General features: G+C 40.4%; 1 protein-coding gene across 1 annotated transcript; it reads left to right on the top strand.

Annotated features, from left to right (window-relative positions):
• The first annotated feature begins 1,541 nt into the window (after positions 1-1,541).
• On the top strand, positions 1,542-17,622 carry bicc2 (bicaudal C homolog 2). Its single transcript, XM_042493753.2, has 19 exons — positions 1,542-2,201; positions 4,208-4,254; positions 4,610-4,679; positions 4,821-4,900; positions 5,164-5,325; positions 6,387-6,440; positions 6,684-6,899; positions 7,003-7,254; positions 7,433-7,564; positions 7,846-8,035; positions 9,375-9,502; positions 9,603-9,808; positions 10,716-10,821; positions 11,345-11,384; positions 14,007-14,170; positions 15,191-15,407; positions 16,380-16,546; positions 16,802-16,901; positions 17,010-17,622. Exons 1-19 carry the CDS (start codon positions 1,931-1,933, stop codon positions 17,138-17,140), a joined length of 2,733 nt encoding a protein of 910 aa, XP_042349687.2. The 5' UTR covers positions 1,542-1,930; the 3' UTR covers positions 17,141-17,622.
• Positions 17,623-18,189: the final 567 nt, after the last annotated feature.

Below are 18,189 nucleotides of genomic sequence, written 5' to 3'. Positions count from 1 at the left end.
CGGTGAGAGAGACAGTGTGTGGATGTCTTTGAGTTGCACCTCGAGCAGTAGCTACACCTGACAGTGCTTTCCCCTGTAAACCTCTCAGAAGGTTTTAGTTAATTGATAAGATCAAGGCTCGAAGAGGTCAAATTATCTAATGTTTTACAAATCAGAAACAGAATCCACTGAATTACCCAGTAGGTTTCACATACAAGGAATTTGCTTTGGGGTTTTGGTGCATAACATAAACATTATGGTAAGAGAAAATTATACTGAAAATAAAAACATGTAAACATATCAAGACATAAATGCAGAGCAAATGACAACAAAAAATCTAAAAAAAAAAAAAATATATCATAAAGCATGCATATATACTGAACAGAAAATTAAATGCAGCTCTTGATTGTGATTCCATTTTTCACAGGTTTAAGCTGAGCATCTAAGACTTTTTCATGCAGTCAGTCGATGCATTTCTCTCAACTTTTGGTCAGAAATTTCTTAAAATTTAGTTAGCACTGATCCTTTTTCCAGGATAGAGTGACATTCTACTGTGACCATCCCAAAGCATAAATGTGTAGAATAATGCTGTTTAATCCTTATCTTGATATGCCACATCTGTCAGGTAGATGCATTACCTGGAAAAAAGGAGAAGTGCTAACTAACATGGATACGACATGGATTTGAAGCCAGTCTGAGTGCATGAAACTCATAGATCTTAATCAAATTAAGGAGCAGTATTGGGGTAAAGTAGGTGAAGAAAAGTGCAAAACATTTCCAAAAAGAATACAAAAGTTCAACATATGAAGTATAAAAAGAAAAGTTTGGAAACTAAAAAAAAGAAAAGAAAAAAAACCCAACATATTGGAGCAGCAGGACTTTTTGTAACCCTTTGTCTTCTCATATCCGCCCCACATTTATAATCTCACAACCCCTAAAAATGCTGCTATTGGCATAATAATAATAACAATACTAATAATAATACTAATACTACTACTACTACTACTAATAATAATAATACTAACAATAAGAAGAAGAAGAAGAAGAAGAAGAAGAAGAAGAAGAAGAATAACAATCATAATATATTTATTATTATAACATATCAGTCACAAGGGGCATTTTTTCTTCTGCAGAATAAATAATCATACTTTGATACTCTAAGAACATTTTGCTGACTTATGTCACAGGTATTGAAAACAGGCCTTTTATGCATAACAGAGTATTTTCTTCCACTACTATTTGAAATTTTTTATATCCCAAGCATTGTTGCAAAGCTCCCCCCTCCAAACACCACACACTCACTGCTGTGATACACCCCTCCACTCCCTTCACCCCGACCTCTGGAATCTCAAGCCCTCGCACTTCTCATTCAGAGGAACAGGAGGGAGGGCAGACATGGACGGACGTGCGTTGGAACCCAACTGGATGACCCGTTTATTTTGTTAGCTGTGTGTGTGCTGGTGTGAGGATCTTTCTCAGGATGTGTGTATGTGTGTGTGTGTGTGTGTGTGTATAGAGGGGTGAATGTGTATCTTGTCTTAATATAGGTCTTGACTATCTATCCACATAATCTGTGGACACTGAACTGAGGATTACAGAGGATTTGCTGAGAGCAGAGAGAGCCTCAGTTGAAGTTGTAGATTTTGTTTGTCTGTCTGGAGCCCCTCAGATATAAGAGAAGACATGGCCTGTGTTATATTGAAGACATGACTCTCTTTATACATCTGTGCACTGCAAGGCCATAGCAGCAAATACTTCAAGCCTCAAACAGCTTGAAGAGAGAAAGATTTGTGTACTAAATTAAGTGAAGGGGGCGGGGGATTTAAAGAAAAGGCACAGGGGGTGTTTCTTGCCCCTCTGTCCCCCTTTTTTCTCTCTCCCTGCTGGTCTCCTTGGTCACACACACATGCACACATCCTCAAACAAACACTGACGAGGGCTCAGTCCTGCTATGGCCACCACCACCACCGAGGAGAGCTCTCCGGTCACGGCCACTACAGCACTACAGCAGCCTGACTTGGAAACTAGCATAGAACCCGGCTCAGCAGTAAAGCCTGAGTCCAGCAAGGCCCAAGTTGAGGAAAAGGAGGATGAGGAAGAGGAGGAAGGAGGTGGAAGCTCTATGCAGGGGCAGGAAAAAGCAAGAGGGCAAAGTTTGGACCCGGAGTGGGTGGAAGAGAGGTTCAGGATTGACAGGAAGAAGCTGGAGAACATGTTGTATGGTGAGTCAAATGTCATAATCTATATTTCATTCACAAAACGAAAAAAAAACACAGTTAATTGTGATGTACAGTGAATTTTCAGCACTTAACTTTTATTTTGAAGTGCTTTTTCTGTTCATTCTATCAATGTGTTTTATTTCTTTGTGTTATAAGTGTTATTTATATTTTGCAAAATCAAACTGATTATGTGGTAATTTATCTAATGTATGGACCTTAAACTAATGACTAAGGAAGAATCTGGACCTCTGTGCTGGACCAGTTGGGAACCACTGCTTTATAAGATGTTTTTTTCCTAGTTTCATGGATGTTAAATGTCCATATCACTGTCAACACTATGCACCTGGACTTCACCGTTTTCCACCGGCACCATTATCAGCTTCATTTCTCTTTATAAGCTGTGAGATTTTCTGTTTCTGATGTCTATCATTGCTTCCCTGTGTGCCCTTCCTGCTCACCTCTGTTATCTACCTGACCCTGTGTGCCTGTCAGGGCCTCCAGCTGGCTGTGTCCTTGTTGTCACCATCAGTTTAACTAAACTCCTGTTGCTGTATCACCGTGATTTATGACCCGCAATGACTTATGCATTCAGAAGTCTTTTTTGCTATTATCATTCCTGTCTGGGAGGCAGAGGTAACTGCCTGCGTTAGTTATCGCTGCTTGGCAGGTTTATGACAAATGCCTCCCCTGTGTTACTGGGGAAACTCTTTCAGTGTGTGCTGCAGTCAGATATTTGTCTGTTTGTCCTCATGCAGACTCTTGATGGGAGAGCTGGAGTGAATTCCGATTACTGTTGGCTGTGTGACTGTGTGTGCATGCGGGGCTTTTGCGGCTGTTTGAGCAACGTCAGTCAGGCAGTAAATAGTGTATCTCATCCCTGTAGGTGATAACTTGTCAGACTGCACTTGAGACTTCACTCTGATAGGCTGAGGAGCACTTTCTTTTTTTTCTCTTTCTTGTTTTTTTCACACATTCCTTCTTGATCTTGCAGTTGTTATTTAATTTTTTGGTCAAGTGGGAGGTCTTTGCGTCAGCAGATGCCATTGATGTGATTAGCTGTCTCTAGGCTAATTTGTGGTCAACCACCCCCCTCCTCACACACAACCACCACCTTCTCCCTCCACCCCACACTGTTCTCTTCCCATTCCTCAGCTCCGGCCAGCGTAACCCATAGTGATGAGGGCGTTCCTGCCCCCCCACTCTGTACCCTGTAAATGTCACCGTGGAGCGATGGCCTTTTAAAATTGTTTATGTTCCCGGCAACCTCTTGTTCCAGTCACTTGGCAAATTTCAGACAAGTCAACATTTGAATGTTGACTTTACACACATGCTTGATATTGAACACTTGTGCTGTAAACAGAGGAATGTTGTGCTGCTGACCAACACGACGTGATAAATTACACTGCTGGAATTTTGAAACGTGTTTATCTTTAAGCTTGTTCACAGAATATATATTTAGGCTGAGTCTGTTCTACACTTTTGGAATGTATTTTAAGGGGAAAGTCCTTAAAATTACTTCCACAAAAGTGTTGCTCTGTAAAGAGCAAAAACTTCACACTTTGCACAGTAAAAGCATGTATCAAGCTTCCAGAGGATGTAGTGCAGGCTCCCTCAGTTATCTCTTTCAAAAATAGATTGTAAAAATTCTCGTCAGCAAAGTATCTATAAGACAATTTTAAAACTGATTTGTGACTATTTCCTTTGAACATGTTTGTTGTAATATTTATTTGACCATTTAAACTCAATCTAATTTAATTTAATTTTCATTATTTCCATTTATTTATTTTCATTTTCTAGTTAATGGCTTTGGTTTGTGCCTGAAACTTGTACCTCATACTTTGTACAGCATGTTGTGATTCCACCTGGTGAGGTTTTGCTTGCTTTGTTTTAGTTGATGAATCTGGTGAGGAGGACTTATATCCTGTAGCAGAACATTTTCATTAAATTTCATGTAATAAATCTGACTAAATATATATCTGTCTTATCTTTGCTTTCTGCGTGTCTTACAGCTCCAAAGCAGGGAGATGGAGAGACAGGAGAAGAATTTTTTGAGAGAGTAAGTTGAACTTCACACCTAAAAACATGTTATATAATAAACCAAAAGAAAATCTATCTGCTCTCCTCAGTGAAAGCCACCTATAATTATCAGCGCATAGAACCTCCCCGGTTAAATGTAGCTTACAAATCAGTGAAAGCATCCCTGTCACCATTTGAACATTTGTTCCATACTCTGCATCAAGTGATTGCTGGTTTTATGGAGGTGATAATTGCAGTCTTTGAAACGCAAAAAAGGCTTTGTATTCTGAGGTTGAAACAGATCTGCTGTGTGTCTGGATGTGCTTATGTGACATACAATGAGTACTCCATCTCTTTCTTTTTCACACTTTCTCCTATTGTTTGTGCCTCCACAGGTGATGAGAGAAACTGACACTCAGGTGAAATGGCCATCCAAGCTGAAGATTGGAGCCAAGTCAAAGAAAGGTGAAACCACACTACATCAGTGCTCTTTGTTTCATCTGCCTCCTGTTTTGCAGATTTTTCTATGTTTCCACAGATTTTTTTCCCGATTACTGTAACATACTCAGATATATACAAGATAAACTGACCTCTTATTTCATCTAGATCCACATGTGAAGGTGGAGGGGAAGAGAGCCAATGTTTTGGAAGCCAAAAAGAAGATACTAGAAGTCTTAGAAACCAGGGTGAGGGCTGTGGTGCTTGAGTCACACTAGTTTTAAACAATTATGTCAACAATATACAGATGATAAAGTGCTTTTACATGTTTTCAACTTTGCAACCACCTCCTTATTTAATAAGTTATTTGTAGAATCCTTTTGTAGTTTAACCTGAAGGAAGAAGACACTTTGCAGCTGCTGTGTGTATAAATACTGGATGTTTTTCATGTTGAATCAAAGAATTTAAAAGTCACATGTACAAATGATATGACTGTTTACATGAAATCCAGGTAAACAAGGTGACTCTAAAGATGGACGTGGCCTACACAGAGCACTCCCACGTTATTGGGAAAGGCGGTGGAAACATCAAAAAGGTGATGGAGGTTACATCTTGTCACATCCATTTCCCCGACTCCAACAGACACATCGGTACAGGAGAAAAAAGCAACCAGGTAAGAATCTGTCATGCCTGAGACACTAAAGCAGTATTTTAATGAGCCAAAAATGGCTGCTTTGACAGTAAAACTGAAAATAATTTATTTAAATATTAGGGCTGTGAAGAGGTGTTGTGAGGGAAAAGTGGAACTGATTACCCAGGACTCCAATGGGAGCGGGGCCCGTGAAAAGCCTGGGATGAAACTTTGGTTTTGTTTACAAAAGTGCCAAAATGAAATTACATTGACTAAATGAATCAGCTAAAAGGTTAAACCTTGTCTAAAAAGAATAGAGGAATAGAGGATGCTCGCTGTGGCTCATCTCACCTCTTAAAGGCACAAAATGGTTTGATCTGCTCCTGCACTAAATGCAGCAAGAGCCGAGTGAATTAGTCCTCATGCTGCCGGAGCACCAATGTCTTTGCTGAAGAACGGGAAATTAGGTTTCCAGAAAAGAAAAGCAAGAAAGAAAGGAAGAGAAAGCAAGCAAGCTGCCTTTGTATTTTTTTTGTCAAGATGCCCACAGACACTACTTATGCATAGAGTCCAAAATTTGGTATACACGCCTGTGACTGTGTATCAGCAGCAATCTAGTGATTTGTATCATGATACAGGGGTTACAATTCTAAATGTTACAATAAATTGCACACTGAAAGCAAGGTGATATATTGCGACTTTTTTAAATCTAATTTTAGGAAAACTCTCATAGTATAAGGCGCACACCATAATATGCATAAAAAGGTTTACTTTTTTATACAGTCAGAACGGTAGGATCTGCAGTTGTGTTAATCACAGTCTCTGCAACAGCCAGCAAATATTGTTATTTTTTTGCAATATCAAAAAAGAAATTATAATTTGCCCTTATAGGTAAAACAATAGATAAATTAGTATAAGTGCTTGTAGGATTATTTAGGTAAACAAATTAAAAAAATAAAAAATGTAAACTATTAAAAATCAAAAGTCAAAAGTCATTTTAAGAAGCAACACAGTATCACAAAGCATTATATTGCAATACTCAAGTGTATTGATGTTTTCTCATGCACCTTTTTAATATTCATTTGTTTTTCAACTTTTGGCAGGTCTCCATCGCTGGGCCCATAGAGGGAGTGGAGGAAGCAAGGAGGAGGATAAGAGTGAGTAGTCAATGTACAGTCAGAGCAGAAACTATTCAAGATAGATTTTTTTATTTGTCTCAAAACTCAATTTCTTCACTCCAGTCAAGATGCAGTGATCAATAATATGATTAATAGTTTTGCTGGCACAAAGAAGACAGGTATATTTGTCAAAAAGCTGCTGTCTGTCTCACATCTCTTTATTTTCCCCTCTTCTCCATCATGCTCTTTCCCTTGTTTTCTACCCAATCCTCCCTGTCCTAGGACCTGCAGCCACTGTCCTTGACCTTTGACCTCCCAGTCAGCCTGGTGCCCCAGGCTCTGCCAGATGCAGGCTCCCCTCTCATCCAGCAGGTAGTGCAGACTCTGGGGGTCAGTGTGTGCTTCAGGGCTATGCCGCCACATCCTCAGGCACAACCCAACTTCTACGAAAGCTGCTGCACCGTCTGGGGCCTGCAGGGCAACGCAGCTGCTGTCAAGGTTAGTGTCGAATATTTTCATCCAGTTCACCCTTTATACGCATTATAATAGGTTCAAAATACTGTATAATATCATATCATATGTATATTTCGTCATCGGACAGAAGGCAACTTGCATCCTAATGGATCTACTGCTGGGGTCAGAGGTCACAGGCGGTATAGTGAGTAGCCAGATGGATGTCACCTCCCAGCAGCATCTCTTCCTGTTGGGGCAGAATGGAGCCCACTTCCTGAGCGTCATGCACCAGACCCAGACCCAGATCATCCTACCAGACCTCAGCGCTCCTCAGAGCCCTTCCTCACTGCTCATCCAGGGAAGCCCTGACGGAGTGTGTCTGGCTCGGCAGCAGCTCATGGTACAGCGACGCATTTTGTTTTTGTTTTGTAGGGACTTCTCAAAAGATTAAATCCTGAGAGGTAGCAAGTTGATGTGTTTGTTTTTTTTGTTTGCTTACATATGCCAAAATGTATTTTTTTAGTTTTGTGTATCTGTTGTTTTTTTTACAACCTTTGTGTCTCTATGTGCAAATCTAGGACTGTCTGCCTGTGTGTTTGATGTTTGACATGCGTGAAGATGGGGAAGCAGATCCTTGTAAGCTGGCTCAGATGATGCAAAACCTGGGAGTCTTCATTAGTGTCAAGCCCAAAGTAAAGCAGACCAGCAAGGTACAACTTTATCAGTGTAGCTTTGCTGCTCTGTCCTTGTTAGAATCCCCTGTTTTGTTGGCTACCACTCTCATCTTTTTGAATTCACTTTCAATCTAGGTCAACACTATACCTTGTGATGGCTTACATCATACACATTGGATTAAATAACAAACGTCTATTGAAATATTTCTTGAATATTCACTTTCATTTTGAATGCAAAACTACTCTCCCCTGTAGTGTGACATGCTGTGGTGTTTTGAATAATGATGTCAAATTCTGTATTGGTGTATGTTTATCAGTCAGTGGTCGTGAAAGGTCTGGAAAGAAACATCTCCTGTCTTTATGAGGCCCGCCGTCTGCTCCTTGGGTTGGATTCCTGTGAGACTGCCAAGGTAACCGGAATGACCCCTGACCCCGTGCTAGGCAGCAGTGGGCTGACCCACTATTGGCTCAACATGTTGTTGCAGCAGCTTCGTCTCTCTGAGCAGGGTAAGCATGGACACATGTCTGTATCTGTCTGACCGCCCTCCACATTGGAACACCACTGAGTGTAGAATTTAAAAATTGACAAAATTTGCCAACTGTGGCAGACAGCAGTGTGTACTGCCACTCTGTCCCTCCCTCCCACAGATCAAGTCTGGGGACACTGAGATGAATGTGATGAAAGCATCCAATAGATTGCACCAATTTTCAAGCAAAAACATAAACAATCAGAATAATTTGAAATATGTTATACTGTCAGAATATGACTTCTATTGGTTTGGGATAAAAGGAAGAGGAAAATGCAAACACCTTTAAGTACACTTATGTGAACACTGAAAATGGAAACCAAAAATATGTAACAATAAGAGCAATTGTAACTCTTCTGTAAGGGTAGACAGAAACTAAAGGTGGAAACATGCACTGCTCAATTTTGGGATTTTGGGCTATTTTGCTTTCATGAAATGTCTTCTTTGATAAGATAGACTGGAAATAAAACAATGGATGTAGCTATCGCAATGTCACCCGCTGGTTTGTGGACTACCATTTTGAGGCCTTAAGTTCAGCTATTTGGCTGTCACCATCTTGCTTTTTGGAGCCAGAAGTGACTTTATTTAGATGAGAAATTGGAGCCGTGGAGGGGGACCTGATTCATAGACTGTGTTTATGCCTCAAAGCCTTCATGCCCTAAATTATATGTAACGTTAAGCCTTCATAATTATAAATGTTGTACCAGGCTGTAAACATGTTTATTTCTGCTGTAAAGTTGGGCATTTTAACATAGGGGTCTTTGGGGACTGACTCGCTTCTGGTGCCAGCATCAAGTAGCCATCAGAGGATATGCAGTTTTTGGCTTCATTTTTCAGCCCTGGAGGTTCCCGCTTGTCTGAGGCTATTGGAAAGAAAACATCCCAAACCCACATTTCAGTGTTTACTCAGTTCAGATTTCTGCAATGGAAATTTTATGCAAAGCACTCATATTTAATTAGGTAAAACCTAATTTACATATTTTAACATTGAATTTCAGAAAACTTGTTATTTAAAAAAAAGCCTAATACTAGTAATCAACTAAGGAAGTTTCATGGTGATATCTATTAGTTTTAGGTTATACCCTATACATCTATAAAGTCTAAATGTATGAAATTTTCAATTACATATCTCCACATATCTCTATACCACTCCAGTAGCGCATACATAAACCAAACTTGATAAGTTTTGTTATGGCATGTTACTTCTGGTTCACACCTAATGCTGCATTTGCAGTACTTTTACCCTTTTTTCCATTACCATTTTTGGCTGCCCTGAGTCAACTCTTTTACTCACTATCATGTCCCCTGTTGTTGATCAGGCTCTTTGGCAGCTCCATCTCCAGAGGTGGTGACTAAGCTTCGCCCCTCACCCCCACCAGGTCTCACCCCTCACGCTGATGAGGGAAGGACAGGACTGAAGGGAGCAGACAGCCGGCCACTAGAGAAGGTTTGCCATAGTTTATGGTGAAACTTTTATCAGCAAAAAAACAATACTTAGTGATGGATACAAATCAACACCAAGCACTGAATTATTCTTTCTCGTTCAGATCTTAGAAAATGAGGACCAGTCTGGCCAATCAGAGGATGAGAGCTCTAAGGTCACGGAGGTGACATCATCTGAGGCATGTGATGCAGTGAGCAGCGTCAGCAGGGTGGCGTCAATGGGACGGAGGGGGAGTCTCCAGGGTCCTGAAATTACCAAGGTTTTCGTCCAGGGCAGACGCCATTCAACAGGGCAGGCACTGACATACAGGTGAGTATTCACTGAAAAATAAAACTTGTTTTTGTGGTTTATGAGGTCATTGTGTTGTCTTACATTACAAATCCAGTGTGTAGGATTTAGGGGTACATATTAACAGTAATGGAGAGTAAAATTCTTAACTACGTTTTCATGAGTACATAATCATCTGAAACTAAGAACTGTTGTATTTTCGTTAACGTTAGAATGAGCTGTTTATATCTACGTAAGGGAGCATTTCCTCTTGCATGGAGTCTGTCACATCGTTCTACAGTAGCCCAGAACAAAAAAAAACAAACCACTGGCTCTTGATAAGGCCATTCACATTTTTACGTTGGCTACCGTGGTTGTCCCACATGCCTGACACACAGGATAAGTTACAGTGGGATGCAATGTGCAACCTTGCCTCTAGATGGCACTAAATCATTAACACCTTAAATTTGTTGATGACTTACTGTGCTGTTAATTCAAGTATAATCCAAACAAAATCCAAAATCAAGTCATAGCCTAAAAATTAGTGATTGACCTTTTGGGGACCAAAGTTTTGCCCTCAGATGAAACATGGGTCCCCACAATGACTGTAAACAGATTTTTACCACACACACAAGTACACCTGCATGTTCCTGTTACCTAAACTGAATCAGAGAAAATAAACCATGTTGACCTGATCTATATTTTTCTTTTTTGATGTGTCTCTGTCCTTCCTTTTTCTTTGTTGTGCAGTTTTAATGGAACTGCTCTCCTTTAATAACATTCATGATGACGAAGCATCATGAACCTTTCTTTAAAACCCACCCATAGTATTGCCACTTTTTCTCTCAGGAAATGACATGTTGATAACCTCTCAAATGTTGGACAGAGCCATCACAGCTTAACCTAACCTTGTCTTTCCATCTGTGCGTGTGTCTCCTGAATGTGCCAGATTGTTGAACGCAGAGACAGAGGGAAGCAGGAGTGAACGGAGGAACAGCCTGAGGAGAGATGTGGCATTGGCTCAGGATGTTGGCGCTGACTCATCCAAGGCTGAGGTGAGGAAAAACAGGAATTGCAGATCTCTCAAGGGATGATGCACTGCATCTATGGAAAAATTTATTTGGCTAAAACTAAATCTCAGTCGAAATACAATAAAGTCTTGAACCACTGAAAGATTTGGGACACTGAAGATGTTTAATGACTTGTGGAGGAGAAGTGTGCATGAGAGAAAGAGGAGAAATGATTTAATGCCATACACTTCTGTACATAAAATTGTAGATGACAAGTTAGACTGAAAACAGAAACATTGTATTTGTGATGTTATGTAACCTATTGATTTGCACATCCCTGACCCTGGTGCAATCTGATTTTGAGAATAGATTTCTGAGTTTGTTTGCTTCCTTTCTTATTTGTCATCTCTCACTCTCAAAGGTTACTGGCAGAGGATTAACAAGTTTACTGCCACAGCAGCAGGAAGTGTTAGCATCCCCCCTTCCTGCCTGTGCTCAGTAACCTGAGAAAATATAATTCAATTTCATGCATTATTTACCCACTCTATTTCCTGTTGGTACTTTGCAGGATTATGACTATGAGAGGAAGAAACTGCTGGCAACCAGAGGTTAGTGCTCCTAAATGTTTAATATTTCTTTCCTGCCTTGTGGTTTCAAGAGCTCTGCACAGGCTTCTGCAGCAACAATTAGGGCACTGCTAAACAAACATTTCTTTTCTTTTATTGATCTATAGTTGCTGTGTACTGCAGATAGATATATTAGAAAAGCTGGGCATACACAAATACTTCCTGTATATTGTTGTTTTGCTCGTCAAACAGCTGCCTATACACCACCAAGCTGTTGTTTTTGGAGCTGAACCGGACGCAGATTGGAAAAGCACTTTAAACTCAGCTCCTCAAACAACACTAAATCAAGTGGACCATTTTGTTTGCTGTAAAAGCCCACAAGTTTTGGTCATATTGTTGAGAAAAGATGATTTAATGTCATATGATTATCCAGGATGAAGTATCCCATTTAGACTATTCAAGTATGTTATGGAGGCAAAGCATTAATATCGCGAGCAGAGGCAGGCTTTTGATAGAGGGGGCCTATTTCAGTGCTGCTCACTGCCAAGACAACTGATGAAGGGGACCTGTTTATGGGCTGCACAGTGCCAAAGTTATAATAGAGTAGCACTGGCACTCCTACTTAATTCACATGGGGTAGATACACAGTGCAGACAACACACACATGCATGAAGTCACAATTGTGTTTGCACACTCACACACACGCGCACACACACACACACACACACACACACACACACGGGAAACAGTACCTCATCCATCATGCAGAATGAGAGATACTGGGAAGATCTGCAGCCAAATGGTACTAAATTCCCTTAGTGTTGCTTTATGGGATTATGAATTAGCAGTTTGAATGGGCCATCTGCCTCGCAGTCATTAAGACACCCATATGCCAGTATATGAATGGGACATTTACTCACACAAACAGACACATAGCACACAAATGACAGCCCACCAGTTATAATCCTATTGATATCACACCCTTTGAGTACTGTTGTTCTTTTCATTTTTTTATCACACATTCACACATGGATCCTGTTCTGCTGCCAGAAGAGGCCCAGGGTCACTTGCTTGTCATTCGAAAGTGTGTATCTGTCTTAGTTTCAGCAGTATGAGTTCTGTTAAGTATGCCACATGCTGGCGAGGCACTATTTGTGATTTATTATTTAACACCTGATCCTAGCTTGTCCAATTCAGACTATCAGACTCAGATGTGGAAAACCTGCAATGCATTTTCATGATTGGCGGACTGAAGCTGTATGCATTGTTGTGTGCTACAAAAAGTATCAGTGGGAATTCGAATCTTTTTTGTGCACAGTGCAGTTTTTGAGGATAGCTTTCTGAAATCCTTCTCTTTTCTCCTTCCCTTTTGGTATTCGAGCAGGTATTTCCTATAGTGTAAGACAGTCCACAAATATCAGTAAGAACATTGGTAAACATGAACAAATCTCTCCAAACCCAAGAGTGCTAAAGCTGAAATTTGTGATGTCATAAGTATAAAGGCTACAGATACTCTATAGATAATGACTCGGGAAAGATGTAGCTGACATTGAGAGCACCCAAGGGAATGTTCTAAGTAAATGGGTACACATTTTCTTTCAAAATCAAGAACACTACAAGAGAGCAAAGCTCTATTGGGTATAAAAGATGAAAATATCATTCTGTGAGTCCACAAAATCAGACTCTGATTTGTTATTTAGGGAGCAGCTTTTGGGCTATGGAAATACCATATTGAAATTCTTAATTTAGGTGGGATTCCTCTTAAAACTGCTATCCATAGTTCAGCGCAGTTAATGGATCAAATTGTTACATTTAATGTGTTAGGTGTCACTAGTAGTGACAAATCCATATAATTATCACTTGACTTGGCCCCTTCTTGCAACACTTCAGAGCATTTTAGCATCTTTCAGCTTATTGTTTTGGTTTTAAGTGTCTTTTATTGGTGTTGTCTTAAGATGCAACAGGCAGCTGTTTTTAGCAAAAGGCTCTGAAAAAAACTATTATATGCTTTCTTCACAGCAACTTACTGCAGACAAAGTCAGCAACTAATGGTAAACTTAGTGGAATATTTAATAGCTAAAGAGCTGGATATTTTTGTTAGGATTTGGGTGAAGCAAAACAGCTGGAAGACTCAAAAGAAAGGAAAATTTCAAAATAAGATCTCTTCTTTGTCCCACCTTTGTCTCTTAGACATAACTGAGCTCAATTTAAGATCAGTATGAGATTGTGACTGTTTTCTTATATTTCTTTAATTCAGCTCCTGAGATATAGCCTTCCTCTTGTCTCAATCCCATCCTAACTCAAGATCTTAAAATGCTTTTTTCCCCTCTCTCGCTGCACTGATCTTTATTTGTCTGAAATTTTACTCTTGAGATGACAGTAAGATCCAAAAGAAAACTTGACTGGCTCATAAATTAGCCTGCACAGTTTTAGAATTTTTGTCTCAGTGATCAAATTCAAGTCTCAACTTTGTGTATTTCATCACGACTCCAAAACAAATGCAAATATCTACCCAAATCTATGTAAATCAGCAAATACTAGCTAACACACAAGGTGATGAGCTTGTCTCAGCTGCTCTCAAGTGCCCTGGAAATTAGAAATTAGTAAAGGCAGGTTTTAAGTCTCTGTTTCCTTTTGTGTGTGTTTGTGTATGCGTTATGTAAGCTATGCAGAGGAAGCCTGTGGTCACAGAGGTCCAGACACCCACAGACACCTGGAGTGGCCTTGGCTTCTCCAAGTCCATGCCAGCTGAGGCCGTCAAGGAGCTCCGCAACATCAGCCGACGCAGCTACAAACCCTACCTGAGCATCAGCAATAACCAACAACAGGTACAAATGAGCATCATGCTAACTTAAAGGGACAGTTCACCCCAAGATCAAACATACATATTTTTCCTCTTACCTGCGGTGCTATTTATCAGTCTGGATTTTTTTGGTGTGAGTTGAGGAGTGTTGGAGATATTAGCCATCTAAACCATCTAGATTTATAAATAGCACTTACAGGTAAGAGGAAAATATGTAATGCTGAGTTAGGTGTGAACTTTCCCTTTAATATTTGGTTTAACAAACAGATAAAAAATAGACCTCCAACTCATCCTAATTGTTAATTTTAGCTTGAGGCTAAACTTCTTCACTTTTGCTGAACTTGCTCAATACTTTTGAGCTAACCAAAGCAGTTTTTTGTTGCAGTGCAGTAAAACAAGCACCCCCTATTGTGGCCCACTAGCATAGTCTCATTTATTGGTATTGCTCTCCAGCAGTTGGAGCATTTATCTCACTGTGTGGTAAGCACTGCCAATTTGTATGCCCAATTACCTGGGGTCTGATACTATCGCCTCAGTCAACACAGCCACTCCTCAGCAACCTGTTCACCTGAGCGGTTTCGGCTCATCTCTCTGGCTCTTTAAAAGCCTCCTAAACAGCCGCTCTCTGACTGCTCTGTGGCCAGTGATGGAGAATCTGACTCACTTAGGTTAATAAGAGCAAGAGGCATTCCTCCAATGAGTTCAATTTTCTTCTGAGACCCAGGCAGCTGGGAGGAAGCATTGGTTATGCCTGCTGCATTGATAATTTCCAGTAAGAGAGTGCTACGATCAGGTCAGCCATTAGGGGCAAATGAGCCTTCTTATTAAATCTTTGGATCTAAGGATGTCTTATATCTTCTGAAACCCTCCCATGCAAGAGAATATGTGATCACTTGTAACCATTTGTCTTATGACCTCTAGCACTGACAAAGAGAAGAAAGATGAAAGAATGGGACAGAAGTACAAGGTGCTTCTGTGAAATGCTCACAGATGAAAGTAACAGTATTTAATATTTAATGTCGTTACAATTTCTGTTTCCTTATAGTCATGGGCAACTCAAATGGGAAAAGTGTGTAATGGGAGCGACTGTGAGAACTGGAGGGACAGACGTGGATCTACAACTTCATCCCTGCCTGGCTCTTCTTCCTCCTCCTCCTCTTCTTCCTCCTCCCCCTCTTCCCCCCCATCTTCTTTCTCCTCATCCACCAGCTCCTTCCCTGCATTTGCATCCTCAGGGAATAAAAGCAGAAATGACAAACACTGTAAGTGATTTAATGCTTTTCCTTTTTTTTCTGTCAAATATATAATTTTACAGGGATGGGTGTTTATATTTAAAATGATCAAAGTTTCATATAATGAGAAAGCATATATAAACCTCAGGCTTCAGAACGTTCTAAATATTATTTCCAATGTTTTTCCTACTTTCACAACAAGCTGATGTCAGCTCGTAATTGAATTCTTTATACAGTCATCTGCTCCAGGCACGCCGCTGCAAATGTTTACATCACATACACTGCTACATGTAGCTACATGCTAACACCAGGCAAAAATGTAGTCTTGAGCGCCAATGTATTTAATTTCTTCCTGATTTTGTGTCAGATTCCTACTGGAACAGTGTCTGGTTGAGAAGATTTTGGTTTTGAAGCTTATACTGGTGATTTTCAATGGGAGAAAGTGCTGCTATTCTCTGTTACAGTCATTTCCCAGCTGCAATTACACTGCTACATGTAGTTGCATGCTAACGTCAAGAAAACATGTATATTGGCAGATGATGTGGTTAATTTCTACCTAATTTTAGATAACATTCCTGTTGGAACATGTTAGCTGTGTTTAGTAGCGTTAATTGATGTTTTTTGTCTGGATAACGTGCAGCTATTCTCTGTTACAGTCATACCCCTAGCTGCAACGGTAGTTGAGAGACACCAACATGCGGCAGATATACTAGAAATACAGAGCAGACTTGGCCTTTTTTGGAAGGTGGCCTTCAAGACACATGCACTTAAATGGAGTGCTTCAAACAGACGTTATTTCAGCAGAGTTATTTTCAGACAGTATGAGAAAGATTTATTTTTAACATTTAATTCCTGTAAACATTTTCTAATAGAAACCCCAAATACAAGTCTGAACATGAAAATGAGCATAATAGGTCTCTTTGAGCTTGACGAAACAAAGTAGGTCACTTTCTCTCTGCCACTTTTAACCTTCTCCTCTGAACTCTGACCTCTGATGTCTAGCGGAGAGCTTCCCGAGCAGCAGCAGCTACTTTGAAAGTCTGTGCTCATCAAGGAGGGCATCAACCTGTAGTCAGCGGAGCCCCTCCCCCCAAACAATAGATGACCTGCCCGAGCTGCTCAGCCAACTTGGCTTAATCAAATACATTGATGTGTTTGAACAACAAGAGGTAAACATATGTAGAGACTTGCTATGAATCATTTACCAAGACAAACTAAAAATGAAACTGTTATTAGTGTGTGAAGATATATTTTCATCATCACTCAAACATGCAACACACTGCTGGGCTGGCTGCGTAGGCGAACTTGCCGCAGAGCCTGAAACACACACAAACAAACAAGTACACGCACTCATGTCCCCCAGCCTAAAGCCTTATGCAGCATTAATGAGCACTATGATGCAACTGCTATCTGTACTCATCTAGATTGACTACCAGACATTCCTCACGCTGTCTGATGAAGACCTGAAGGAAGTGGGCATCTCCACCTTTGGAGCCAGACGCAAGATGTTATTGGCAATCTCAGGTGAGAATCTGATGCTTGGATTCAGATCTGCTTCTCCATGTGCTAACGCTGTTGGTGGTTCCCGCCCCCTCTTATGAAAATGATTAAGTTATTCATCTTCCCTTCCAGACCTGAACAAGAGCAAGAGGAGGCTCTCAGATACACCTGCAGTGAAGCCTGGCTACCTGGAGGGCGGTGCTAGTGGGCGACTACCACGAATCATGGATCTAGATGTTGCTGCTCAGAGTAATCGCTGGTAAGACGAGACGCCAACCAGCTCTTAGCTCCATCTGACCCATATGGAGCTATTCAGCCTCTAAAAAACATACAGTGATGCTGCTGCCAGCGTAGAGGTCAAATCTGCTCTTTATTCACCATAAACGGATAACCATGAAATTGCCTGAGGAGCAGCAAACATTATGTAAACATTTGACTCCAGTGCCTTTAATCTACAGCCATATCCCAAAGCTTTTTATACAAAATTGAGACAAGGAGGTCTTCACTTCCAACCTCTGATTCTACAAGAAACAAACTGTATGAAACAAAAACGAATGTCTGCGTCGATTCTTTATGGTGTCTTTTATCATCATAAAGTGCCTTTCTTATGCAAATTTTAACTCCTATGCTTTGACTATGTGTTTAAGTCCATGTTAACCACTACATTTATGCAATTGTAAATAGGTATTTACAAAAATAAATGAGATTGTACAATGACAATGATGATAAATAAAATGTTGCTGTCCTAGACTGTATTTTTTGGGGCGTGTTATACTTTCATTGGAGAGTTCACAGGAAATGAGGGGAGAAGAGAGAGAAAAATGGTGAATGAAATGCAAAAAAGGTCCACAGCCAGACTCATACCAGGGGCATTACAATTATATGGTCTGTGCCTTAAACCTCTAAGCCACCAGGACACCCCTCTGAGCAGTATTTTTGATTAAAAAGCTTATGTAACCAACTGTGGCGTGAACTTGCTCTCTACTCAAAGCAAGGCGCAGACCACCAGAGGGCACTGGTGTCACACAGTGTATTTATAAATTCAAGTCACACCTGTGTTTCATGAAAAATAATGACTTGTTTCAGGAAGAAACACAGTGACAACAGCATTAGAGTTCATAGTGGACAAGGTGGAGTAGCAGCAATCAGATATGGTAAAAAAATGAATTAGAAAACCCAAATAGGTAAATGCATTTATTTGTGTAAGGGTAATGTGACACTCGTTTTAATGTGGTTTGGTCTCGCCTGACTGCTTACCTGAAAGTTCCAATTTAATTTATCACTGTTGCCAGGAGTGAAGCCACTGGAACCG

This window comes from Plectropomus leopardus, chromosome 8, assembly GCF_026936395.1.
Source record: "Plectropomus leopardus strain MGB_pleo_1.0 chromosome 8, ASM2693639v1, whole genome shotgun sequence".
In the NCBI taxonomy this organism is placed as follows: domain Eukaryota; kingdom Metazoa; phylum Chordata; class Actinopteri; order Perciformes; family Serranidae; genus Plectropomus; species Plectropomus leopardus.
This window is presented reverse-complemented; position numbering and strand designations above follow the sequence as displayed.

What these genes read in the sequence shown, in the direction of transcription:
- bicc2 (XM_042493753.2), top strand. Translation starts at nt 1,931, where the DNA reads ATGGCCACCACCACCACCGAGGAGAGCTCTCCGGTCACGGCCACTACA. An exon ending in GAGAAGAATTTTTTGAGAGA is followed by an intron (nt 4,255 to 4,609) that starts GTAAGTTGAACT and finishes GTGCCTCCACAG; the next exon opens with GTGATGAGAGAAACTGACAC. An exon ending in ACAGCCGGCCACTAGAGAAG is followed by an intron (nt 9,503 to 9,602) that starts GTTTGCCATAGT and finishes TTTCTCGTTCAG; the next exon opens with ATCTTAGAAAATGAGGACCA.